The sequence below is a fragment of the Telopea speciosissima genome, chromosome 4 (genome assembly GCF_018873765.1).
Source record: "Telopea speciosissima isolate NSW1024214 ecotype Mountain lineage chromosome 4, Tspe_v1, whole genome shotgun sequence".
Taxonomy (NCBI): Eukaryota; Viridiplantae; Streptophyta; class Magnoliopsida; order Proteales; family Proteaceae; genus Telopea; species Telopea speciosissima.
In genome coordinates, this window is record NC_057919.1 from 30,703,556 (window position 1) to 30,731,280 (window position 27,725).

The window sequence follows — 27,725 nt, forward strand, 5'->3', positions numbered from 1 at the left end:
AGCTAAAAAGAAAGACTTAAAGTGTTTATTACAGTCATCCATCAAAAGTAAAATGCTTTGAATCATATGGCATAAAGAAGAGATCTCTAATCATCAGCCTGAGGAGGTGATGGTGGATGGTACAATCCCAATGTCTAAAGCTAGGAAACGCAGTATTGATATTACATGTTTGTCACCAAAAAAGAAATCATTTTCCATTAGTCACCTCAAGGGATCTCGGACTCATTACTACTTACTTGATTGCTAAGTTCAATAGTAGGTGATATCTCTTCAGCTATTGGATTACTTGGACTTGGGGGAGCAGTTCCAGTGGAAGTTGTTGCTTGATCAAAATTCCCATTTGTGTGTTCGGAAATGACTGAGGGACTCCTAGTAGCACCCATGACATCTGGAGTATTTTGGATTTGGAGTTCACGATTCCTGAAAGTAAAACATTCGAAATCCTTCCTCATAAACTGCTCTATCATGATGCCAATTCTCTGCCGCAGGGTAACTTTCTGATCATTATTCTTCCACATATTTCGATACCTCCAGAAAAAATGAATCAAAAATGCAAGGAATGCTATAAATGAAATGGTTCCAGTGATGAGGAATAGGCCCCAAAAGCTCTTTACTGTAAGACTGCCTGAAGTTATAGTGGTGCTAGAGTCTGGGCAATTGGTATCTCCAAACCACATTTTCTCAATCTGTGTCATTTTGTCTCCCTCTGTTACATTCAGGATTGCCCTTGAAACATCACTTACTAGAGGAGAACCTCTTGGGAAGACCTATGGAAGTTACAAATTAAATGAATCATGATAAACATTCATACAACTTAAAAGCCAGTAACATTACATAACAATGTGTGTGATGGAGGAAGATGGGAGAAGGAAAGAGACTTACAAAGCCAAATCCACCAGTCTTATATGTGGGGCCAATCATGCTGTAATTAGAACAATATTGTGAGAGAAAAAGCTTGAGGTATGGAATCTCATCAAAAGCGGCGGCAAATCCACCGTTGGCAGTGCCTTTGGATAAACCATCATCCAATTCTTGTGCAGTATTATACGCTTTAAGCTTTGAATCATTAAAGTTCATCCGTTTCAATAACCCGAACACGAATGAACCCTCTTGGTAACCGACATTCTCCCCATTTTTCAGTAGCTGTTGTACATCAGTTATGGTTGGTTGGAGCTGCTGAACTGTGAGCATTGATGTCAAGCTTGCTGTGTAACTTGATGTGAGGATAAGGACAACAAATAGCCATATAATCAATATAAATCTCGCAAGATTGCTAATCACTTTCTCCTCTGCATCCATTAAAACATTCATTAATGATTTTCGGCAACCAAAAGATGGAACTTTTATTGGAATATGCTTAATTCAGATCTGGCCACTCTGTTTTTTTCTATCCATTGGCATACCCTTTATGTCAAATGTCTGGGACATACTGAATAGTTTATGCTTAAAAAAAAAAAAAGAAATTAGAAATTAAAACAAATGTTACATAATTAATTAAAATGATATTGTGAAAACTCAGTTAATTATGACATGAAATACTTTGTAAGCAAGTAGATGTTCAATACACTAAGTTTATAACTCCGACGCTCAACTCACAAGCTCAAAGACACTAAATGGAAATAACAGTATAAGAGTATAATGGACTTACCCTTCTGAAATTGTTTATATGAGATAACTTCATTTTCCTAATGGAAAGACAGTTCTTGATAATAGAAAGATGAAAAAAAAACATTGGAAGAAGACTGAAGAGAGAACTTACTATGTGAAAAAACCATTGTGGAGAAGGAAAACCAAAAGATCATTCCCACTTGGTGATGAAGAGGGCCCCTAAAATCATCATTTATTCGATGTTCAAGGGCCCAGATCACAAAGCCTGTGAAGACAAAAAAAGCTGCAGTTGTTAACCAAAGATCTGTGCTCAGAGGCTTCAAGAATACCCATGCATTATTCCTATTGTTGTCTTTGATTGGCACCACCATTGACACACCGGATTCGGTATATGGCTGTGTAAAATCTACATACAAGGATCTATTTGCAATAATAGTTACATCTCCCACAACAGCATCAAATTTCTGTTCAGCATTCAAAAAAGTATTATAATCCCTTATTTTAGCATTAGGATAAAACAATATATATATCATGAAACACAAATTAGACCACCACAGAGTAGTTCAACTTAATTACCTGGAGATAAACTTGGTAGACAATATCATTGTAAGTCCCAGCACATGTGTGATCAGCTTTTGCAAATGGAATGTACTCATAAGGGACTGTATATGGTAATGCCCCCATTACTGCATCAAACACTTGAATGCAGTACCCAGTGACTGTGGATGCATTAGTATTGTCCCATTGCACATTCACGAAATCTGTAAACACAGCCTTCACTGGAACTCCAATCTTCAACTTCTTTTCATTTGTAGGAATCTCCCAACCCTTGGGTACAGTGGTTGAATCACCAGGCCATATGATAGTACGAAGCTTCTTATCCTTTAAGCTTGGATATGTCTCTGTCTTGGTCACATTCAACTCATGGAAAAGTCCATTCATTGGTGTCCAAAACCCTATATCCTTTTCACTCCTGCCTATTACATTCACTATTTGAAAGATTGATGATTGTAGTTGCCCATCAACAAGTTTAAATTCCCCACTCAAACCTTCAAACTGGGTATTTAAAATCTCTTCTCGAAGTTCCAAACCTATTTGAGAGACTCGAAGAGATTCTACACTGCTAATGTTCAGGGAAAGTTTAGACTTCTGTGAGCTGGAATTCACCCCTGCAACTTTCTCTGCTGCCATTGCCAATGCCCAAGCAGTATCATATCCCCATAGTTCATAAATATCTAGTTCTGCATTGACTGTATCTGGGTTCTCTTGTAAGAATTTCTTTTTCCATGAAACTTCAAAACTGTCAAGTTTTTTGGATCTCTGAACATGGGGCTTTACTCCCAACACACCTTCCATAGAATGAATAACAGAACGATCCATGGAACTTAAGAAATTTGTCAGCCCATCTGTGATGATCCAGACATAACCTTCACTCATCATTCCTACTTCTTTTGCCTTCAAAAATAAGCGAGAGCCAAGAGAGGGTAGCATGTGCACAACAAATACTCTAGTTTGCATTGTCATCAATTTGTATAGCTCTTCAAGAATTTGATCATCTGAGGCATTAGGAGATATAACACTTCTGTAGGGGATGCGAGTATTGATTGCTTCGAAATTATCAACCAGATATGGTATAATTCCATTACCATACTCGCTGTTTTCATACACAGGTACAGCTTCCCTCCAACCAAATGCTTGAACAATTGCAGCAATGGCTTTCACCTGAGCAGAGTCATTGTATGCAGTGCGGATGAAGAAAGGATTAAGATCTGAAGAAAGCGAAGGGCTTGTTGCAGCAAAAGAAACAATAGGAACCTGAGCTTTGTCCCCAAGATCTGCCATGAACTTGGCCTGTCCTGAGTTGTCTGGTCCTATGATGGCTTGAACTTGTACATTTTCTATTAGGTCCATTGCTGTGTTCATAGAAAACAAAACTTGAAATTTAGCTACAACTTTTGTACATCCTTTTTCCTTCCTATATCTTCATCTATAAATTCTGCTTCCCAATTTAAGGATTATATTAGAAGTACTCCTAATGGAATTAACACAAGAAATAGACAAAGAAAGCAATTGTACTGGAATTCCAATCGAAAAGAATAGAGCAACATTGATCTTCTTCAGATAACATTTTTAGACTACTGTAATCAATTTTGATTGGAATCTTAAATTAATTTTAAATTTAGAAAAAAAACAGAACACTACTTAGATTTCGTTTTATCTAAGTAGCGGGCTAGGGAACTGTTGCGTCAAAAACTAGGCGAGCTGACCTTTGGGGCCTGCAAGAAGAGGTTAGCACAAAAGTGACGGAGCTGTGCCGGTCTCGAACACTCCGATGCCAAATTTAGCACTCTTAGCAACAGATAATCAATTAGAGAGTCAAATAGAATCCCTATAGGGAGAGATATCACCTCATATTTATAATCGCCATTAGGAGAGGCTGCAGCGGAGAGGAGTGTCCTGTTTAGGTAAGAATTCTCAGGAGGAATCTTCGGGCGAGATTGGAGTCCCATGCACGATTTTGGGGGTGGTGGCCTACTTATTGGCCTTGTGGATAAGTTTCTGTTAGTTTTACCCCTTACGGATAGGATAGTGGTGCATAGATCATGGGACCGTTACACTTTTCTCAGAGGACGTTAGGCTGGTTGTTGATTCTCGAATGATCGGCTTGACTCGAACCGTCCCTACTGAGATAGGTTGTACTTGACTATGTACTTCCTGGAGGCCGAAGCGACCTTAACAAATCTTGTATGCATGATCCCCCGTAATAGGTGGGAATGGTTCCCAAGATTAACACGTCCTCCAACCCTAAAGGGGAGATCGGTCTCAGTCTGTTAGTTCTGGACTCATCACTTGCCCCTCACTCCCCTGGAGCGCTTGCGCTCCAGGGTGAGTCCGGTCCAATCCTTGTTCACGTGCTATCCAGATGTTTCATTTTTCAAGGGGACTTTAATGTCCCACCATCTTTTCTGAAAAAGTGAGGCGTGATGTTTCGATTCACGAGCAACACATGGGTCTAAGTAATGATGGCGTCTCGGGCAGCCTTGCCATCACCTGTTCTCGATCACTGATCTCCATCGATCTCAACCGTTGGCAGTGTCCTTTCATTTTTCTCCTTCCATCTATAAATAGTGGTACCCCACTTCATTCCTTTCGCGTTTCTCTGCTTGCTCCTTAGAGAAATTTCTCTCAGCTCGTCTGGTGCTTTCTGGTCTTTGGCTCGGTCAAACTCCGCGTCTTATTTTGTGGCTCGGCTTGGAGGTGTATTCTATTGGAGCTTTGTTTGTCGAACTGACCAGTAAGTTCTTCTAATCCAATGTCTTCTAACAGTTCATACCGAGGTCCCAACGCCGATCGCCATGAGATTCTGAGGATAAGTGCGAGCCATGACTTGGGAGTGAATTCTGAGGATACTCAGATTAACCAACCCTCTGCCCTTTTCGGTTCGAAGAAATTAGAGGCCCAATTCTGTCGTTCCCAAAACTTGGCCTCTGCTTCGGCGGCGGCCCAGAGAGGGGGCATCATCCAACCCACTCAACCCCATCTCGAGCGAGTGGCAGGTGGGGCTCATGCCCAGAGATTGAGGAGGCCCAGGTTGAGGAAGAGGATGACGAGTTCGAGGGATCCATCATTGGAGATGTCACTCTTGGCAACGTTAGTGTCCTCAATGATCGGGCTCTGCAGGTCATTAAAGATCGGTTCCCTATCCCTTTCGACATCGTTCTTCGTACCCTGGACAAACATGACAAGGCTTGTTACTTTTGGGCGGACGAGGTTTGCCTATACGAGACCGCCTTTACCTATGGTCTTTGCCTCCCAGCCCATTCGTTCGTGGTTGATGTTTTGAACCATTTCACACTCTGCCCAGGATAACTGCTAGCAAACTCGTGGAAATAGATCTTTGGTTTCTTCATATTCTTTGCTCAGCTCCACCGCGAATCCTCAGCCGATCTCTTTGCTTATTTTTTCATGTTGAAAAAGTCTGTTGGGGGATGGTACTACCTGTCCTTGCGCGGCTTGAAGAGCTCCCTCAAGACCGAGCAGATCCTTAGTCACATGCCCCAGTTGGTGAAAAACTGAAAGGATCGATACTTCTTTGCTTCGTTTGTGGGAAATCTTTTCATGTTAGAGTGGAGGAATATCCCACTAAAGCAGGTACAATCCCATACCCAAGCTGAGTCAGTAAGATCAGGAATCTCTAGCTACTAGCCTGGAAGGGGAGCTCTTCAACATTCATAGGCTTCAGCGGGAGGACGTATTAGTCCGGTGGAAGTTAAGTTCCCCCCCTCCCCCCCCCCCGAGTGAGTATTCTCGGTTCGGAGGATCTAACCTACTATTTTTCTTCTTATTTGGTTCAACATTGACCATTTTTGCTTTATCACTCTCGACAGCAACAAGTTCCAAATAGCGGCCGCTCAGAAGAGGAAGATTACTGAGCAGAGGCAGAAGGAGAAGGGAGGCCCCTCCTTCGATTTACCCCAAGACAAGGGTCCAGCCACCGACGCCCGACCTCAGGAACGGAGGGGCTCGGCCACTGCCCCGTCTCCTTCGAACAAAAGGAATGGAAAGACCTCGAGGCTGATGACACAACTCTTCAATATCGATCAAGGAAGTCTTCTCGCCCAACTGACTAGGCAGACTGAGGGAAGTAGATCCTTGATCTTAAGGATGACCTCGAGGTCCCTGTAGGCCAAGAGAAGGATGAACGCCCCATCCTCATCCCCAGATGGAAGATCCGTGAGGGCGTTTCTTGCTTCAACGACGAGGTCGTGGCTCGGGAGTGGTTGGATTGAGCTCGGTTGCCCAGGGACAGAACTGCTCTAGCCAGGTTCACTGATGTGGAGTTGGCCAGCTCTCTCTACTCTGAGATGACCATTGTAAGTCTTTTACTCTGCCTTTCTAAACCTTTATCGCTCATTTTCTAAAATTTGTTTTCTGCGTTTAGGTTGTTTCCAAGCTGGTCGAGCCGGCACTTCTATTCGAGAAGTACTGTGCCCTGTATTTCCATGGGAGGGAGAAGCGGGAGGAGATGGAGCGACAAATATCAGACCTCGCACTGGAGAAGACCGGTTTATCAGATAAGTTGACTGAGGCAGAGGAGACGGTGAGAACTTTGACCGACCGGAAGGATTCCCTAGAGAAGGAGGCTGAGGATGCCAAAGAAATGATCTGGGATTTGCAGAGGGAGCTGGTCGAGCTTCGAAACAAGACCATCGTGGACACTGAGGTGATCCGTGCACAAGCTGTGGAGGATTTCAAGAAGTCCCCCGAGCTCAAAGAGTATATTGAGAAGTGCACGGAGCATGTGTATGGCTTTGGAGTGGATGACACAATGAAGCATGTCCTTGGCAAGGACCAGACCTTCAATTTCGATGACTTCGATGCTTATGTTCCTCCCCAAGACAGGGTTGTCGTTGCTGCTGGTGGTCCAGTCGAGGTTGGGGTCAGAGTCAACCAGATCCTTCCTGTTGTGCCTCAAGAGCCTAACCCTTAAGATCCCCTAGCCGACCCTACGCTTCCTCTTTGAATCTGATCCCACCCAACGTGCTTGTTGAACGCCTTCTCTTTTTTTGAACTCTTTTGTATGGGATAACTTGGCCCCATGTTTTGTAAGGGACTGTGGGGCCGGGACAATAAATTTTTACTTCTGTTTATTTTGATGGCTCGGTTTGGCTTTCTCGTTGGCACGTCCTTGCATTCTGATCACTTAGGCATGGCTCGGTCTATATATATATTTTTTGAAAATGCAACTACTGTTCCGACCATCTAGAAATGGTTTTCCTTACCTTAAGGAATGTTTGCCGTCCATTTAGGATTGTCTGTTTATGCCTCAGTGAGGACTTTTATGCCGACCATTAAAGGTCAATCTTTAGTGCCTTGCTAAGGACTTTTGTGTCGACCATTTAGAATCGATCTTTAGTGCCTTGTTAAGGACTTTTGGGCGGACTATTTAGGGTCGGACTTTAGTGCCGATCTTCGGGATCGGTCTTTCATATATCAAAGAGCTAATAAGAAAAGACGAAGAAAAGATGAGCCGTGTTGAACTGGAGAACTGTACTTTATTGAGTTTCGGCAGATGTTACAAGTCTACTGATAGAATTTTTCCAAATTCTTTGAATTCCAAGGTTGGGGTATCTTGTTGCCCCTCGGAGTCTTCAAGTGGTACGTTCTAGGGCGTATTTGCTTAGAGTTTATGTACTGCCCTTCCCAGTTTGCTGAGAGTGTTTCCTTCTTTCGTAAGTTGTGAGGCCTTTGCCTTTTTGAGGACTAAGCCACCTGGCCTAAATAGTCGTTCTTTGACCTTGGAGTTAAAGTACCGGGCCATCCTCTGCTAATAGGCTACGTTCCTCATTGAAGTGGCTTCTTGTACTTCATTTAAAAAATCTAGGTTTACACGGAGTCTGTCCTGGCACGTTCGTTTATTGAAGTTCAGTACTCTATGGGATGCGGCGAGCACTTCAACTGGTGCTAGGGCCTCAATTCCGTAGGTCAAGCGGAACGGGCTCTCCCCTGTGGGTGTACGGACTATAGTCCAGTATGTCCATAAAATGACTTAGGACTTCATCTAACCATCTGCCTTTTGCTTCGGTTAGCCTTCGCTTTAATTCGCTCAGTAGCGTTCGATTTGTTACTTATACTTGGTCGTTTGTTTGAGGGTGTGTGACCGCTACTGGCCTGAAATCAATATGGTAGTGCTCGCAAAACACCTTGAAGTTCGGATTATCAAATTATTTTCCATTGTCCGTGACAAGCACCCATGGTAGTCCAAACTGTTATATTATCTTGTCCCTGAAGAACTTCTCCATTTGCTTTTCAATGATCTTGGCTAGAGGTTCGGCCTCGACCCACTTTGTGAAGTAGTCGATGGCCACAACCAAGTACCTCCTTCCTCCAGAGGCTGGTACAAAATCTCTGAGGATGTCCATTCCCCACATCGCGAATGGTATAGGACTGAGGACTGAGGTCAGTTGGGTAGCGGGCTGGTGTGGGATGGGTGCGTACTTCTGATATTGTTCACACGTCTTTACATACTTAATTGCCTCCTCCTACATCCTTGGCCAATAGAACCCTTGGCGCAATATCTTATATGCTAGTGCACGTCCACGCATATGAGTCCCACAGATGCATTAGTGGACCTCGATCGGCCAATGTGTACTGGGCTTTGCTCAGGCCCAAGTACTTCAACAATGGAGCTGTAATGGATCGCGTGTAAAGTTTTCCATTGATCATGGTGTAACTCGCGGCCCTGACTCTTACTTTCTTGGCTTCTGCTCGGTCCTCGGGCAAGATATCATCCCTTAGGTAGTTTATGATGGGGTCCATCCAGCTCGGTTCGGTCTCGATCTGGGCCACCTCTTTTTCTTAGTAAGATGGTTTAGTTGGAAAGTCGAGAGAGCGCATCTGCCACCACATTCTTGGTTCTTGATACTCATTCCATCTCAAATGTGTCAAACTTTTCGATCATGACCCAAGCTTTAGCCAAATAGGCCACCATCTAGTCATCCTTTGCCTCGTATTCGTCGTTTACCTTGTTCGTGACTAGTTGCAAATCACTTCTTACCTTTAAATTCTCAATTTGGATTGCTCGAACTGTCTTCAATCCTATTAGCAATGCCTCATACTCAGCTTTGTTATTGGACACCGGGTAACCAAAACATAAAGCGTATTGTATTACGAAGCCTTTTGGACTGGTGAGTAGGAACCCTGTCCCACTTCCTCCTTTATTGCTCGAACCGTCCACAAACATGGTCCAGGGGGCCTTGTTTTCGTTCCCTGTATCGGTTTCTCCTTCTTTTTGTTCATCCTCAGTCAAAGTGCATTCGACCAGGAAATCAATAAGAGCCTGGCCCTTTATTGTCATCTTTGGCTAATACTCAATCTGGTACTCACTTAACTCCACTGCCCATGCTATCAGTGGTCCCAAGACGTCAGTCTTGTGGATCACCTTCTTCAGCGGCTGATCTATGAGGTAGGCTTGGAAGTACGGCCTCAACTTCCTCATCGCGACCGCCAGAGCAAAGGCCAACTTCTTGATCCTTGAGTATCTGCTTTTTGCATCTAGAAGGACGTGGCTAACATAATATATCAGCCTTTATCTTTTATCCTCATCTTTCACGAGCACGACACTGATAGCAATGGGTGAGGTGGCTAGATATATTGATAGTTTATCCTGGGGCTCGAGTCGTGCTAATAGTGGTGGGCTGGAGAGGTATACCTTGGGATCCTAAAATGCTCGCTAACATTCCTCCATCCAAGCGAAGTCTTTAGTAGTTCTAAGGTTTTTTGGCGTCTTGGAAGACAATTGTCTCCGAATCTAGACATGAATTGGGCCAAAGCTGCGACTCTGCCATTCAATGTCTACACTTCCCGTACCATCCTTGGTGGTGCCATTTCTTGGATTGCTTTGATCTTAGCAGGGTTGGCTTCTATCCCTCTCTATAACACCATGTATCATTTTCCTGAATTGACCCCAAAGGCGCACTTCGCCAGGTTCAACTTAATCTAATTTTTCCTAAATACCTGAAATACTTCCTTCAGGTCAGATATATGATCCTGAGTTCGAACACTTTTGACAAGCATGTCGTCGACATAGACTTCCATGTTCCGACCGATCTAGTCTCGGAACATGTGGTTCGCCATTCTTTGGTAAGTCGCTCCCACGTTCTTCAAGCCAAACGACATAACCCTATAACAGAATTTCTATTGGTAGGATCGAAAGGCCATATACACCTCATCTTCTTTCTTCATCAGGATCTGGTTGTAGCTCGAGTAGGCATCCATGAAGCTTAACCTTTCATATCCTGTGGTGGCGTCAATCAGGAGGTCTATTCAGGGAAGTGGATATTTGTTTTTTGGACAAGCCTTGTTCAAGTTAGTGTAATCAACACAAATTCTCCATTTCCCGTTCGGTTTTGGTACCATAATGACGTTGGCCAACCACATAGGGAACTGCTCTTCCTGAATGAAGCCTGATGCTTTGAGTTTCTCTACCTCTTCTTTCATTGCTTCCTGTCGATCCGGAGCAAAGGTCCTCTTTTGTTGGATCGGTTTCTTTGAATGGTCAATATGCAGGGCATGCTCAGCTACATGCCGGGGTATACCTAGCATGTCCGCTGCCAACCATGCAAAAATGTCGGCATGGTCTCTCAGGAAGGTCTCGAGCTCGTTCACTTCTTCGCTACTTTACAACGCTCTGACTTTGACCGTCCTGGTAGGATCAGTATCAGTAATCGTGACATTGATCAGTTCTTCCACGGGCTCTCCCCTTTACTATTTTTGTTCGTCGCGATTCTCACTGACTTCAACCGTGAAGGCCACTCCTCGGTAGTTTCCATTGACTTGTTTAACAAACGTCATGTAGCAATCTGTTGCCTTCTTTTGCTTGGTCTGGCATTCTCCTACTCTGTTCTCGGTGGGGTCTTCATCTTCAGGTGTTTGGTGGAGACGATCACCCCAGTCTTGTTTAAGCTGGGCTGTCCCAGAATGGCATTGTAGGCAGTCGCGACCTGAACCATCATGAAGTTGACCTTTACAGTCTTTTGCCAGGGGACCATCCCAACCGTTACCAAGAGCTCTACCGAGCCTTTGATTTATGCGGGCGACCCTGAGAAACCATAAAGAGGCGCACTCTCTGGTTTGAGGGTGCCAGGCTAGAACCCGAACTATAAGTATGCATCGTAGGACAGCAAAACTACTGAGGCTCCTGTGTCTATGAGGATACGGTGCACCAACCTCTTTGCTATCAATGCCTAAACCATGACCACATAGTCGTGTGGCCAGCTTAGCCCTTCGAGATCTTCATCCGAGAAGGAGATGGATGGGTAAGGCTTCGCTTTTTTCTCCACCGTCTCTGCTATGCCTACAAACCGGGCCTTGGCCTTGGCCTTACGGATGGATTCGTGCCCCAATCCTCCACAAATGGTGAGTATGGCTGGCTCAGTTGACGTGTTGATCTCAGCTTCGAACCTACGATCTTCTCATCGGTCTTCCTAGGGTCCATCTCGTCGTTCTCGTTCATCGCGATCTCTGGTCTGATCTTCCCTCCTCGGCTAGGCATGAGTGGCTCTTTAACCTCAGGTTCCTTCTCTCCGATCTTCCCTTTTGACATACCGTCAGAGGTGACCTTTCTGGATCACGTCTTCTATCTCCCTTTTCAGTTGTCAATAATCTTCAGTGTCGTGCCTGACATCCTTATGGAACTTGCAGTATTTCTTCTAGTTTCTATCTTTCGGTCTCGGCAATTGCAACAGTCCTCGATTATGGACTTCCCTGAGGATATTGGTCCTGGAGGTGGTCAACGGCGTGTAATCAGGGCTAAGATCTCGGTCCTGATACCGATCAAATTTTTGTCTTTTTTTACCTTCTTCTCTTCCTTGTCACTTGTTCTCTTCTTCTCCAAGCCCTTGCCATCGGCCGCCTTTTGAGCCATGTTTGTGTACTAGTAGCATCAATCCAGTAGCTCAGTCATATTGTAAATCGGCTCCAAGGATAGGGACCGGACCAGGTCATGGTTCGTGACCCCATTGTGCAGGGCATTGAAGGCCATACCATCGTCCAGGTCCTTTATCTCTAGGGATTCTCCATTGAAGCGAGTGATGTAGTCCCATATCGACTCGTCAGGTCGCTACCTTGCTGCCAACAGATTCGTTGCCTTCTTCTCTTGTTTCACAATGCTTTGGAAACGGCTCACAAAGGCTTGAGCTAACTCCGTGAAACTCTTTATGGAGTTTGGTTTCAGCTTGAAGAACCATAGTGCGACTGGTCCCTTAAGGGACATGGGGAAGGATCAGCACGATATGACGTCGGATCCCCCATAGACCGTCATCATCGCATTGAAGTAGCTTATATGGTCGTTAGGGTCGGTCTTTCCATCGTATGTCTCAAAACTGGGTGGCTTGAATCCTCGGGGAAACTTTGCCCTCTTTATCTCAGCCGAGAATGGATGCTAGCCCGGTCAAAAATATTCTTCGGGATCGGTCCCTTTCTCTAGCGCTTTCAATTTATCATTGATGTCCTTGTGCTTACAGTCAAGCTCATCTTTCGCGAGTTGGTTTATCCCCGTATTTGTAGTCTGGACCTTTCGCTCCCCATGGCTGCCATCTCTTAGTGCGCTTCCTTGGTTCACCAACCTCGAGTTTTCTTCTTGCGATGTGTGTGGGTGAGATTGCCGAGTGTGGCTCTGGTTAGTCCGGCTAAATGTTTCTTGACGCGTTGTCGCAGACGGTTCTATGGCGGGTGCCAAGTTTTTGCGAGCCCTGGTTGGCAGGTCTCCGGTCCTAACTATCCCTGGTGGGGGTACACTTCTTCGGGTTGGCTGTGATGACCTAGCCCGACTCCGAGTTCTTTGGCCATCTCCGTGCCTGGGATGGGTGCATTTTGTCTCTCGAGCTTGGGTCAGTATCCCTAGAGGCGGAGGTGGAAGGGTAGGAGCAAGCGCAATGGCTGGCGTTGGGTCGAGTGCTCTCCACGCCAGCATTTCCTTGAGTATATCCCTAAAAAGGGCGTTCTGCTAAAGATCGTTGATCTAACCAACCGTAGCAGGGGCATTTGGGCCCAAGACAGTGGAAAGATCCTCTGGAAGAGGTGGCGACGGTGGGAGGGTTCCTTCATTGACCAAGGCACCTTCCTGGGTCATGCTTAGCAACAGATAATCAATCAGAGAGTCGAATAGAATCCCTATAGGGAGGGATATCACCTCATATTTATAATCACCATTAGGAGAGGCTGTAGAAGAGAGGAGTGTCCTGTTTAGGTAAGAATTCTCAGGAGGAATCTTTGGGCGAGATTGGAGTCCCATGAGTGATTTTAGGGATGGTGGCCTACTTATCGGCCTTGTGGATAAGTTCCTGTTAGTTTCACCCCTTATGGATAGGATAATGGTACGTAGATCATGGGACCGTTACACTTTTCACGGAGGACGTTAGGGCTGGTTGTTGATTCTCGAAAGATTGGCTTGACCCGAACCATCCCTACCGAGATAGGTCGTACTTGACCGTGTACTTCCTGGAGGCTAATGCGACCTTACCAAACCTCGTATGCACAATCCCCCGTGACAGGTGGGAACGGTTCCCGATATTAACACGTTCTCTGACCCTAAAGGGTCGGTTCTCTCCTGACCTAGGAGATTGGTCTCGGTCCGTTAGTTCTGGAGTCATCAGGACCCCTGCTGATGGCAATGCCGAAGGTGGAGATCCTTTTCCTAGTAATTTTAATTTGAATCTATTAATCCTGTAATTTATTCTTTTCATTAATTTATTCTTGGATCTTTAGCAAAAATTAAAAAATAAAAATCAAGCTTTGACTTTCCACTATTTTATGCTTTGAGGGAAATTTTACACCTATGATCCTACCTACTATTATTCTCCTACTACAATAATAAGAATTGATATTTTTATCAAATATATTAGATGGAGGAAATCAAGATGTCAAAGCTTGACTGGAACCAACAAAATACTTGCTACATGGTAAACATGAATATCTTGAGATAAATTTCATAAACAAACAGTTAATTAATAGCAACTAATCATTAAGAAAATGTATTATAAAAGATAAATATTAAGAAATGAATGTAGGTGACATCATTTACTTGCTATTGCATTATAAATAAAGGGCGTACTCGGTGCATGAGGTTCCCACATTGCGGGGTCTGGGGAAGGTCATAATATACGCGCAACAGCCTTACCCCTGCTTTTGCACAGAGACTGTTTTTCAAACTCGTGACCACTTGGTCACAATAGAACAATCTTACCAATGCACCAACGCCCCGCACTCAGGAATTTGCATTAGAAATGAAAACTGAAATTCCTGATGAGGGAAGAAAGGAATGAATATAAGGATGAGAAATACGCATGAAAGCAGCAGTAACAATATCTTGCTTTGAGTCTCGGGTATGGAGAACCACTCTTGTTTTGTAAAAACTGTTCTTTGCATAGAAGTCCTCGAGCGCCATTGACATGGAGGTACTAGATTTCTTCGAGTCATCTTTATCGAAGTCAAGAATCACTCCAACATCAAATGGGACAGTTATGTTGTTTTGAGAAGCAACCAATTCACCAAGAAACAAACTGATGAGATGTAATATTGAGAATAAGAGAAAGGAAAGGAATTGGAATGAGTTCTTCTTCATCTTCATCAACCACTAAGAACAATTAAGGTCTGGACTACAAGGTGATCTCCAAAGACCCCAAAAGATTATTTATAAGGGGTGGTGGGATATGAATAAGAACAGGAAGACATTATATTAATAAGACAGAAGAGGTTTGAAACTATGAATCCCATAAAATAATATCCACAGAAGAATGTTTTAGTCTTTTAGTTTTTAGTTTTTAGTTTTTAAGTTTTAAAGTTTTAGTAAGAAGAAGACTTCTTAATTCAAACTTCAAAAGTATTTAGAGGACATGACCATCAGGACCATTATATTTGTGGCGTAGGGTGTGTTACGTGGACGTACAACTAGCTAGAAGCCAGGGGGTGGTAAGATTTGACACCTCATTGATTAGCCCAGACGTACCCTCCCAGCTATCCAAGTTAGACTTAAGCCTGGTCAATCAATTGTACGGTTTCTCCTTTTACACCACTTGGTATATGTTAATTCTGCCGATATATAGTTTTCATTTTCTTTATTTTTCATTTGAAATATTTAACCGTACAATCATATTGATCAATGAACCTCAGGGGACAAAGGTCCGATACTTGTAAATTATCTAAAATTGTTTTGATCCATGAATGGAATCTCATATAATTGACATAAACCATTAGCCAAAATCAAAACCAAGGACCAAGGACATTTTGCATAGCATTGTTGCCAACCTCTCATATTCCAACCTTTCATGCAACCACAACCCCCCCCCCCCCTAAAAAAAAGGCAAATACAAGAGAAGGGAATGAACCATGGTTTGAGGAATTCAAATTGAATCGCCAAATCGGATCAGAATCAGCAGATTGCAATTCTAATTCAAGTCGATTCAAATTGATCGGTCCACAATGGATTTCTAGGGTTCAGGCTGATTTTGGCTGAATCAAAATCCATGGAAGCTTATTCCGTTGTTGAACCTGCTTACTTGAACCATAGAATGAACCCCTGGCAAAAATAAAAATACAGAAAAGAATTGCAAGTAGGAAATTAGGTTTAAAAATTGCCATCATCTTAGTTGCCATTGAATGACAAGGGAATAAATTTCTACCCTCGAGCTGAGACAACTCAGACTTCTTTATGAGTTGATGCCCAGGTTTTAAATCATGGGCATTGTAAATTTAAATATTAGTAATCTATAATATACAGCATGTGCATGTATCTGTTAATCTTTCTGATGGAGCTAGTAAGCTTAAAATTTTGAAACAATCATTTGTTGTACATCTTCTTTCATGACCAATCTCTTTGGTCACAATCATTTCTTCCACTGGGGAAAAACTCTGGATGACAACCTGCACCAGTTTCAAATAGACTTGTTAGTACAGCTCAGAAAATAAGAAAATAAAAGGTTACAAAATCCAACTTTTCATTAATATAAAATATTACAATTATATTGATATCCCAACGACACTCTCATTGATTCTGTGCTAGTATTGCATGATCAGATAGCAATCTCTTGTCTCTATTATTAATTATTGAGTTGTTTATTCATATCTTTATTTTTTTTTTTTAAATAATATTATTTTATTTATACCTTAAATCATTCTAACCTAAATCTTCACGTTAAGAAAAAAGATTCTGTCCAACCGTGGCAAGAACTAGAACGTCCAACCCCGCTAAACAACAGCAAAAACAAAGATTGGATGATCATTTCATAGGTGGGTCCCACTTGGGCCCCACATGTTAACTGACCACCCCTCTTGTTTTTGGGGTGGTTTCCGAGCACTGAACCGTCTAGCTCTCTATACGGCTGGAGAGGAGCCAGGTCTTCACGTCACTGGCTTAAGCGCGTGGGGTGGGAGGGGGGGGGTAAGATTTGACACTCATTAATTAGCAAAGATGTACCCTCCCAGCTATCCAAGTTGGACTTAATTCTGGTCAATCAACTGTATCGTATCTCCTTTGACACCACTTATTTTCCATTTGAAATATCTAAAAGCCTTCTTAAATTCGTACAAATGTCTAATCTCAATGAGTTTCTTTCTTACAGTAATGCCTCTTTTGTTTTGTTTCTTTCCATAAACTTAGGTTCAACAACCGGAAGTTGTCATCTTGACTTGCATTATTTCTATATTCTTGACAAGTATAGCCAACTGTTTCTATCTCTGATTCTTCAAAACACTAGAACATATATAATCTCGGAGATCTTTTCTAATTATGCAAGTCCATCAAGAGTTCAAATCTGCTATCCACATGGAGACAGGTGGGGACAGATCTGAACCCCTCTACGGAGATATGGGATCCGCCTCTAGATGGGACTTCCACAATTTTATAAGGCCAAAGAAACTCATCTACTAATCAAAGTTTAGACAACATTAAAATTGAAGTAAATAAGGTCTACTAAGCTTAGTAGTCAAAATCCAAAAAGACCAATTGCTCTTGTGATTTGGAAATTTCACCCTGGTGCTTCAGATGCGTGTGGGAGGGTTGATCTGGAGAGTATTTTGAGGAACATGCAGCTAAGTCAATGACGTATACAATCCAGATGGAGCTTCGAACTTCATACTAATGATGTTTTAGGGGATGCTCAAATGAGATCTAGATATAGGTTTTCAAAGTGTTTCTTTGTGTTTTTTTTGTTTTTTTTTTGTTTTGCTGTTCTACTGATGACCATGTTGAAGGTTGAATAGTTATTCAAGGGATTGTATTTTCTTTATTATTTTATTTTAATAAAGTTCATTTCCTGACCTTCAACAAAAATTAAATATGTTATATAATAAATCAACTATTATTAGTATTATTTCTCCTAGGATTTCTATCTCTAGTATGTCTCCAAGGATTAGTGGAAGTTTAATTAGGGAAAGAAAAATGCTGGCCATGCTTAACTACCATGTGATGGTCCATTTAGCACTCAAGTTCCGTACTTTCTATCTGCATGTACACTTTCAGCCAAATTAATTGAAGTCTTCTTCATAGTCAAGAGAAAAAATTAAAAAAAAATATCAAAAGGTCAAAAGAAGGAGCTATATGAATTTCTGAGTTATTGCCTTTGGCCTGATCAAAAGTTCAAAGGAAGGAGCTACACACATTTCTGAGGAGATCTAGAATCATTTCTTTCCTCAAGAGTAGGTATGTAAACGGATCGAATTCGGTCGGATAGTGGCATTATCATATTCGTATCCGATTATATTCGGACGGATTCGGATAATTTCTAGATAGTGATTTTTTGAATACAGATTCTCCTAAACGGATATGAATGCGGATCGAATACGATTTTTCGACTATCCATTGACATATTTACCGTTTTTATGATGAGGGTTAGGGTTGAGACTTGAGAGTTCAGTAACTACCCTTTCTTCTACTCTTCTTAGTCTTTTATTCTCTTGCGTTTTTTACTTTTATTTTTTAATAGATATGTAATTCCATGTATCACATTGCATAAAACAATATATATAAACCAATAGCAAATCTAGAAAAAGAATCACATTATCTTAACTTATAAATTTAGAAAAATAAGATAACAAAATCCAATAAGGTAACTTAAAAGGATAGACAAACACAGAGTTATATTTCAGATATTTTATTACCGTCGGACTGCTAAACGAATCGGATAATAATTGGTCGGATAGGGAGATTATCATATTCGTATCCGATTAGTTTCGGACGGATTCGGATTCTCTTAAACGGATACGAACGCGGATCGAATACGAATTTACGAATATCCATTTACATCCCTACTCAAGAGGGAGAATTGCACCAATCAACTAGTAGCTACAACGATACTTTAAAATCCTTTTACTAGAAGGTTGCATATCTACATTATTTTATTAATTGACTACATCAGAAACCATGACCAATCTAATCCTTACAGAAAAAACTTGAAATAATCAAAGAAGCAAAGAAAATCAACATCTTTGTATGGTCCAATCTATATGTTCCTAGTTAATATGGGGTGACATCATCAAAGAATAATACTTTCTATTTAGAGATAATGGAGGTGGATCTTAAAATTATGGGAAAAAGAACTATGTCTGGGAGTGTTGGCATACTCCCATGCCAACACTCCCATGAGTCTATCTCTATCCTCCCCATATGAAAAGACAGCTATGCCCCTTGTTTTAAGGAGGAGAAAGATAGACACATGGGAGTGCTGGCGTAGGCTACACTCCTAGACAAAAAATTGCTCCCTAAAAATTTTTAGTGATAAATACGATTTTAGTAATTGATATCGGGATAGGAATTGATCTTAGTCGATACCAAACTAGATCTTACTGAATCAGGCTGGATCAGATGGATTTACCCATGATTTTCTTTTAAAAGATGTTTCCTTTTTTTATCTTTGGTTCGTATGGAGTCAGCGTTACAAGAATGCTTTAAAAACGAGGTGGTGAGTTGAGCTAAGAACCTTTAGTCCCACATCGGCTAGAGAAGAAAATCCTGAGCTATTGACAAAGGGTGGCCTCCTCTACTTGGTATGACGTGTTTTAAAGCCGTGAGGGTTTCACCCTAAAGTGGATAACATCGTGGCTTGGTATAAGGCTGGAGAGTTATAAATGGTAGTAGAGCCGACTCTCGACCCTAGTGGTGAGGCTAGTACAATGGGGACGTTGAGTCTTGTAAAGAGGGTGAGGTTAGGCTAAGAAACGAAGAGGTGAGGCCAAGGTCAAGAAACTAACTTGTGAGATGAACCAAGAACTTTATTCCCACATCGTCTAGGGAAGAACATCCTGAGCTATTGATAAAAGGGGTTGGATCGTTACAGTGGTTTCAAAGCAAACTATCGACCCTAGTAGTGAGGCCGAGCACAACAACGATGTTGTATCCCATAGAGGGGGTAAGGCAATAGCTAAGAAACAAGGTGATTGCAACGGTAGTACCCTCTGCAGGCTTTGTCATTTCAGTGATCAAGTATTTTAAGTATTCTTGCTCATTGAGCAGATACTGGATCCTTCGTTTCCACATATCATTACATAATGATGCACAAGGTAAACATTAAGAACACATCAATAAGTTGTTCCAGAAACCCTGATTAAAATTAATGGCTCCATACTCCACATGGTGAGACCAAAAATTTTGCTAAATTCATATTCAAATCTCATGTGTGTGGCTCAGGGGCATATAATTTTAACCGATTTCGAACAAAATAAGGAGGAATGCATATCTCCTATCCATAAATTGCGCCATACATACGTGTGCGCATGAGTCCTACAAAGGAACCCGATTGGTACTTATAGAGGCATGCCGAGGTAGTGTAAGCGTATGATATGCAGTGCGAGGTGCTAACCCTTTACAAGGCTTCTCAAAAATATAATTACATTTTTTCAATAATTACATCTCTTTTAAAAGTCCTACTACATCAATCTACAAAGTAGGGAGCGTCGCACTTTACATGACACACGAAGACTATCTCTAACGTACATACATAGGAATATGTCCACTTACATAAAATACCAATCATGATCTCCAACCATGAACATACATAAACATCCATAGGCCGGTGGGTGGAGATCGACCACACAACCCAACAAGTGGAGCAAGTCAAAAGGTCAACAACTGCCACGGGAGGGGATGATGGCATTGGCAACATACATAGATACATGCTAAACACATTAAAAACAATAATAATATATGTGACATGAGCCAACCAAGTATCATGAATAAAATTTGTCAATTTAAATTTGCAAACACATTAAAGCAAAAATAAAATCTCAATGGCAATTTCATAATCTCAAATATTATAATTTAAAAAAATAGATCTTAAAAAAATAGTCCAAATTAGGGTTGAGTAAGGATATGGGTGAAGAGGAAGAATTGCTTCACCCATCTTCTTCCTCAAGAACCCTAATAAAATCCCAATATTTTTTTTAATGTTGAATAATAACAAGGGGATTGGCATCAGCGGCAGCGTCAACAGAGTGCACTTTCAAACACCCCGGCAGTAGTTAATATAAGGCCATGCGCTCCAAACCCTAATGGGCCATGGACCCCATGTCAGCCCCAAGTGGGCGCATTGATCGGGTTTTACCCGATTCTGGTAACACTTGCATTTTCCTAGAAAGAAGGAATTGAACATGTTGGTATGTAGAAGCGTTGCAATCTTATTGATTGTATGGACCCCAAATACCATGACTAATTGAAAATTCAGCAAATAACAGTATTGTCATGAAAACAGTAACCTAGCATTAAAATTATGTAATCATGCTATTATACTAACAATCCTCTAAAACCCTCTCTTGAGAACAAGATTAAACTATTAATATAGGCTTTCGTACCTTCAAAGTTATGTGCATGGAATTCCTTCTTCTATTAGAGCCTTAGTCCTCCAATAGCCCCTTCAAAATCACCTTAGAAACCCTCAACTTCACAATTTTCTAGCCAATCTCCCCTCTTTCTTTATTCTCCCTTCTTTCTCTTCTTTAGCTAAGTGAATAGAACTAAGAAAAATGTAAATTTTCTTCTCCATAAGGATTATTTATAATTCATGGCACTTTGGTAAATATCAAGTCTCCATTTGGAAATACCCAAAAAGCCAAGTCAAAAACTTAAGCCTTAATCCTAACATCCGATAGTGCTCAAGAATAAAAATATCTAACTAAAGTAGTTTACTTAAATACCCTTGGTTTCATTGCGAGGTTAAATTAACTCAACTTAAATTCACTTAAATTAATTCAAGCTAAATTCACTTAAATTAATTCAAATTAAATTCACTTAAATTAATTCAAATCAAATTTACTTAAATTCACTCAAATTAAATTCACTTAAATTAACTCAAGTCAAATTCACTTAAATTCACTCAAATTAAATTCACTCAAATTAACTCAAGTCAAATTCACTTAGATTAACTCAAATTAAAATAACTTAAATTAACTTAGCCAAATTTATTTAAATTCACTCAAATTAAATTCACTTAAATTAACTCAAGCCAAATTCACTTAAATTAACTTAGATTAAATTCACTTAAATTAACTCAAGTCAAATTCACTTAAATTAACTTAGATTAAATTCACTTAAATTAACTTAGCTAAATTCACTTAAATTAATTTAGATAAATTCACTCAAATTCATAAATCAAATCAAATGAACCTAAATGAACTGAAATTCAAAAATGGGCCTAAAATCAAACACATTACGTTCTAGGCCCATAAATAAAATAAGAATCATAGGCTATAAAAGAAAATCTCATAAGGCCCATACCTAGCCATTAATCAAGAATAAGCCCATGAATCATTTTAACATAAGTAAAAATCATAAATACAAGAGAATTCTTACCAAAATCAAGCAATATCATATAATAGAATCAATCTCCTTCCATCCAGTCTACTCACTTTATATAAAAAAAAGGTAATAAATTAATATTAAAAGACAGTACTTGGGTCGGGGTATTACAGATGTTTTTAATGGTGTAATTGGGGAACTGACATATACTCTTCCTTTGAGTTTATTCCATTCATGAAGTCTGATGGTACAAGTGCCGGGACATACAATGATTTGATCTACCAAATATATCTCCAAGTAAGTTTAGATTTATATTCTGACAATTAGTTGTGGTCCTTTTCAGTTTCACCATTATAAGGTGCATAATTATTGTTTTATGACAGAAACATGATGCAGTGGTTGGTGATGTAACTATCAGAGCTAATCGGTCCATCTATGTCGATTTTACAATGCCATTCACAGAGTCTGGGGTAACAATGATAGTTCCAATCAAAGAAGATCAGAGAAAGAATCGGTGGGTTTTCTTGAAGCCTTTAAATTGGGATTTATGGTTTACTACTCTGGCTTTCTTCATCTTCACAGGCTTTGTCATCTGGGTTCTCGAACACAGAGTAAACAATGATTTTAGGGGTTCACCTATAAATCAACTTGGAATGATCTTCTGGTTTGTCTTCTCAACAATGGTTTTTGCACATAGTAAATACTCTTCCTCTTCTCTTGTTTTATAGATATTTTCTACATAAAAAACCCACTTGGTAGTAGTGGACTAATACTAATAAAATTTGATTTGATGGCTACAGAAGAGGTCTTCAGCAACTTGGTGAGGTTCGTTGTTATCATATGGGTTTTTGTTGTGCTCATCCTCACATCAAGTTACATAGCAAGCCTAACTTCCATGCTGACAGTTCAACAGCTTCAACCCACTGTCACAGATGTAAAAGAGCTCATAAGAAATGGGGCTTATGTGGGGTACAAACAAGATCCATTTGTGTTTGAGATGCTAAAGCAAATGAGATTTAATGTGTCCAAGTTTAGAACCTATGCAAGTTTAGAAGAACTGGATGAAGCTTTATCTAAAGGGAGTGATAATGGTGGTATTGCTGCTGCTTTTGATGAGATCCCTTACATGAAACTCTTTCTTTCAAAATACTGTGACAAGTACACAATGGTTGGACCTACATATAAGGCTGAAGGATTCGGCTTTGTAAGTCCTCTCTCTCTCTCTCTCTTTTTCCTTCACCCCTCCAATTGTAAGTATTTGTGTGGGTGAATTCCTTCTATTTGTATTTCTTACAGGCTTTTCCAAAAGGTTCTCCACTGGCATCTGATGTTTCAAGGGCAGTCTTAAATGTAACTGAAGGAGTAAAAATGTCGCGGATTGAGCAAGCATGGTTTGGGCAGCACAATTATCCAGACCTTAGTACCAAGGTTTCTTCATCTAGTCTTACACTAGATAGTTTTGGGGGATTGTTCATCATCACTGGAGCTGCTTCACTGCTAGCCCTCTTCATATTCTTACTTAGTTTCTTTCGTAACTATGAGAACATCATCAGACGTGATGATCCTAACACTTCTACACTGAAAAGAATTGTTGAAATGGAAAAAAAATATGATGAGATGGATCCTTCCTCTCATGACTCTAGAGTAACTAAAAATCACAAAAAAAATACTGGAATTGCATCAAGCATTGAAGCTTCACCCATATCTATTGCATCAAGTCCACCTACAAGCCCCTCCCTTATAGACAGGTATTGCAATCCTTTTGGAGAAGAAGACCAAGAGCGGGCATCAACCAGTTCCTCTGGTATGGATGGAAATGTCACACCCTTGGAAGGTGAAGGGAGTCCATTTAGTACGCACCCGAATGTCGATAAGAGGCAAGTTACAGAAATAATTTCTACTGAGATTATTGGTTGAGATGCAGTAGGGCAAAGTATGCCCTTGTAAGCAATGTCTAATTTTGTAAGTGACAGATACATTAATGTAGCGAAGGTTTATACCATGAAACCATGAGCATTGTTATTATTCTTTTTTTTGCTAAAAGATCATATATATTAAGAACAAAAGAGAACTGAAAAACAAATCAAAGGGCCAAAGCCATGCCCCAGAACGTGCAAAATGTTTTCCCCACCTTAGGCAATGCCATCAACAGGGGAAAAAAATGCCAAAACTAAAGGAAATCCAGGTTTGAGTGGACATGGTGGCATTATCCGTGACCAGAATAGTAAGTTTCTTATGGTTTTTGCTAATTTCTATGGCGTTTGTTCCAATACGGAAGCAGAGTTGAGGGCTCTCCTGGATGGCCTTCGCATGTGTACTAACATGGGCCACACATTTTGTCATGGTAACTCGGATTCCAAAACCATTGTTCGACTTATCTCTACGAGATCGTGGTCGTTATGGAACTGCTGGTATTGGTTCCATGAAGTTTATTCATTTGATTGATAGCCTGGAAGCGAACGTGATTTTTTCATATAGAGAGAGTAACCGTGCTGTTGATTTTCTTGCAAACCTAGCCTGCAAGTCAGAATGTAGTACATCATTCTGCTCGCAAAGGGAGCTTCCTGCTGATCTTTCCTGCATCCTTAGAGAAGATAAGGCTGATTTACCAGTTTTTTGATATTAGTTGTTTTTTTCTTAATTGGGGTTTGGGTTTCTGGAATTTGGAAAGGCTTGACTTGTGAGAGTGTTCCTTTTGTCTCCTTGGGTAGGGGTAAGGCGGGTTTTGTCCCTCCCCCTTGTATTTTGTTTATATTTCTATTTTTAATAAAGCTTTAGGGGCTTCCCCGGTTCCAAATAATATTTGGGTTAAAAAAAAATGTACTTCTTGATTAATATTGTAAGATTTAAGCCCAAAAACATTAACCCACATTACAGGTCAATTCTGAGCAAGATTTGAATAGCTTAAAAAAATTCATACTAAGTTTCACTCTGAAATTTGACAAGGGAACAATCTGCATAATCTCCTATCCAACAGTTAGAATATATATCAGGCCTGCACATTCTGGCTTTTAAAAATTTGAATTTGAATAATTAATGGAATTAAAAAGAACTAAAAATGTCTATTAAGGAAAGCTTAGTTTGGATTACTATGAGCTGTAGTGCTGTACCTCCCATATGTGGGACTCACTGATTAGAACATCCAAGCCACAATTAATTTGACAAGGGGTTCTGGTTCTTGACCAAGTCAATTGGCATTTGGCAAACAATACAAATCCCATAAATGCTTCTTTTCGGCAACTTGACATTACTCAACCAAGGCAGTTTCGACCTTAAAATGCAGCGAATGCATGCGAGTTCTCTAAGAAGTGAGAAAACCAAAATAACCCTGGTAATGGGACTTCCACAGCTTTAGAAGGCCAAAGAAACCCATCTACTAACCCAAGTTTAGATAAGATTAAAATTGAAATAAATAAGATCTACTAAGCTTAATAGTCAAAATAAAAAAAACCAACTGCTCTTGTGATCTGGATTATTATTTGGATCGAGTTTTCCTTAAGCCATAGAGAATGGGAATCCATTCACTGTGCTGCTTCAGATGCGCGTGGGAGCTAGGGTTGATCTGGAGAGTATTTTGAGGAGCATGCTAAAACCCTATTGGGGTTTGTGAACCCTAAGATAGTGTGGTGATTGAAAATTTTCTCTGTATTATTTTATAGCTTATTGTCTATATTTTTATGTTATGTAATAAATGAACTATTTATCATAGTTGGAAAACTAGGTTTTGACTAGGGCCAGTCATCCGAGTCGAGTCAAAATTTTGGAAAATCCGATCAAGAGTCATGTAAACTAAGTCAAGGTAAAAAATGATGAGATTGGGTCATAAATCATTCAAGTCAAATAAGACTCAGTATTTTTTACCTAAGTCATGATAAACATGGCGTGTTTATTTGTTTTTCAAAAAACCACAAAGTCGGTTTACTTAAAACTGAGTTGAGTCAAACAGTAAATTCGTATTCTAAAAGAGTAAGAAACCCTCAACTCCTTGACTCCCTTCTCTTGTTCAATGGTATAAAACAAAAAAACTCAAAATGCGTTGATATGTGATTTATTAATTTTTTTCCCTAGTTTTCCCATATTTGTATTTTTTTTCTGATTTCTTACTAATTCATCTATATTTATGTCATAAAAAATTATAAATAAAAACATGACTCGCCTTGATTGGGTTTGACAGAGCCTAGTCATAAGGTTTTTCTAAAAGACAAGTTGAGTCAGAAAACCAGATTTTTCTGATATTTTACTAATTCATACATATTATGGCATTAAAAAAAAAAAGACTCGCCTTGACTAGGTTTAACAAGGCGGAGTCCCCAGACGAATCAAGTTAGAAAACCTAGTTTTCCAACGATGCTATTTATTAGTATTATTTCTCCAAGGATTTCTATCTCTAGTATGTCTCCAAGGATTAGGGGTTTTTTACAAATGCCCCCTGAAAATACTCATTTGTCCAAATGCCCCCTACAATTTTTCTAATTGCAAATTCCCTCTTACTTTCAAAACAGTGTAGCACTTTTGTCTAGTCCGTTAATTTGGGACGTTAGACATTAGTTTCAGAAAATCTAATGACCAAAATACCCTTCTGATAAAAACCCTCCAAAATTAAATAATAAAATGATCAAATTGCCCTCATCTTTCCCAAATGGTTTAGGTTTTGAAACTGAAAATCAAACCCTAAACCATTTGGGGAAGATGAACCTTAAAATCAAACTTCCAAAATTGAAGTTGCAGTGAAGAAAATTTCCAATGAATCAAGACAACGGATGAGGGAATTTTTTGTTGAGATCGTTTGCAGAGATGTAGTAACCATGACCTGACCTTGTCACTCGATCATGGTTGCTAGCTGCATCTTCCGATGAAGCAAATGAAGAAATCCAATCTCCATTTGAGCCAAATTTCCAAAGTCAGCAGCCGATAACAATCATCTCGAATCAGGAAGGAAAAAAATAACTCAGAACTAATACCCATTTCACTCACTGAATGAAATAACTCACTCGTTCCTTTTTTTGTGTTTTTTTTTGGTGATGGTGGTGGTGGTGGTGGGTGTTTTATCGTTTTGTCTATGTAGGGTTATAGACAGAGTGATAGCTTACACACTCCCCGAATAATGGTTATAATCAATGTTTACTGGGTGCTCTGTTTTTCTGAGATTCATTTCCTTTTGTTTGCTCTCCCATCTTCGACATATTAGTACGTTACTTCTTGAACCTACCTTAGTAAAGCAGATTTGATAGTACAACTGTTATATACTAGCTGCTTTTTTCTGTCCATTCTTGATTACAGAACTCATAAATCAAGAATCCAATGCGATGAAACTTAGGCTCTAACACATCATAACCCATTCTCCATTTTTCAGTTTCAATTTTGGAGGTTTGATTTTAGACTTCATTTTCCCCAAATGCTCTAGGGTTTGATTTTCAGTTTGAAATCCTAAACCATTTGGAGAAGATGAGGGCAATCTGGTCATTTTATTCTTTAATTTTGGTGGGTATTTATCAAAAAGGCATTTTGATCATTAGATTCCCTAAAACTAACGTCTAACGTCTCAAATTAATGGACTAGATCAAAGTGCTACACTGTTTTGAAAGTAAGGGAGAATTTGCAATTAGAAAAATTGTAGGGGGCATTTGGACAAATGGATATTTTTAGGGGGGCATTTGTAAAAAGAAGTTTAAGGGAAAGAAAAATGCTGGCCCATGCTTAATTGCCATGTGATGGTCCATTTAACACTCAAGTTCCAGAATTTCTATTTACCTGTACACTTTCAGCCAAATTAATTGAAGTCTTCTTCATAGTCTAAGAGAAATTAAAACAAAAAAAAATAAAATAAAATCCA

The 27,725-nt window shown here is 40.2% G+C and overlaps 1 protein-coding gene across 1 annotated transcript in view; it reads right to left on the reverse strand.

Annotated features, from left to right (window-relative positions):
* Positions 1 to 21,879, reverse strand: part of LOC122659192 (glutamate receptor 2.7-like) — a 40,613-nt gene extending 18,734 nt beyond the window's left edge. Inside the window, exons 1-6 of the mRNA XM_043854329.1 lie at positions 21,872 to 21,879; positions 14,452 to 14,669; positions 2,185 to 3,521; positions 1,760 to 2,072; positions 883 to 1,289; positions 237 to 767 (exon numbers count right to left, since the gene is read on the reverse strand). Of these exons, the coding sequence (XP_043710264.1) occupies positions 237 to 767; positions 883 to 1,289; positions 1,760 to 2,072; positions 2,185 to 3,521; positions 14,452 to 14,669; positions 21,872 to 21,879 (2,814 nt within the window). The remainder of the gene's footprint in view (positions 1 to 236; positions 768 to 882; positions 1,290 to 1,759; positions 2,073 to 2,184; positions 3,522 to 14,451; positions 14,670 to 21,871) is intronic.
* Positions 21,880 to 27,725: the final 5,846 nt, after the last annotated feature.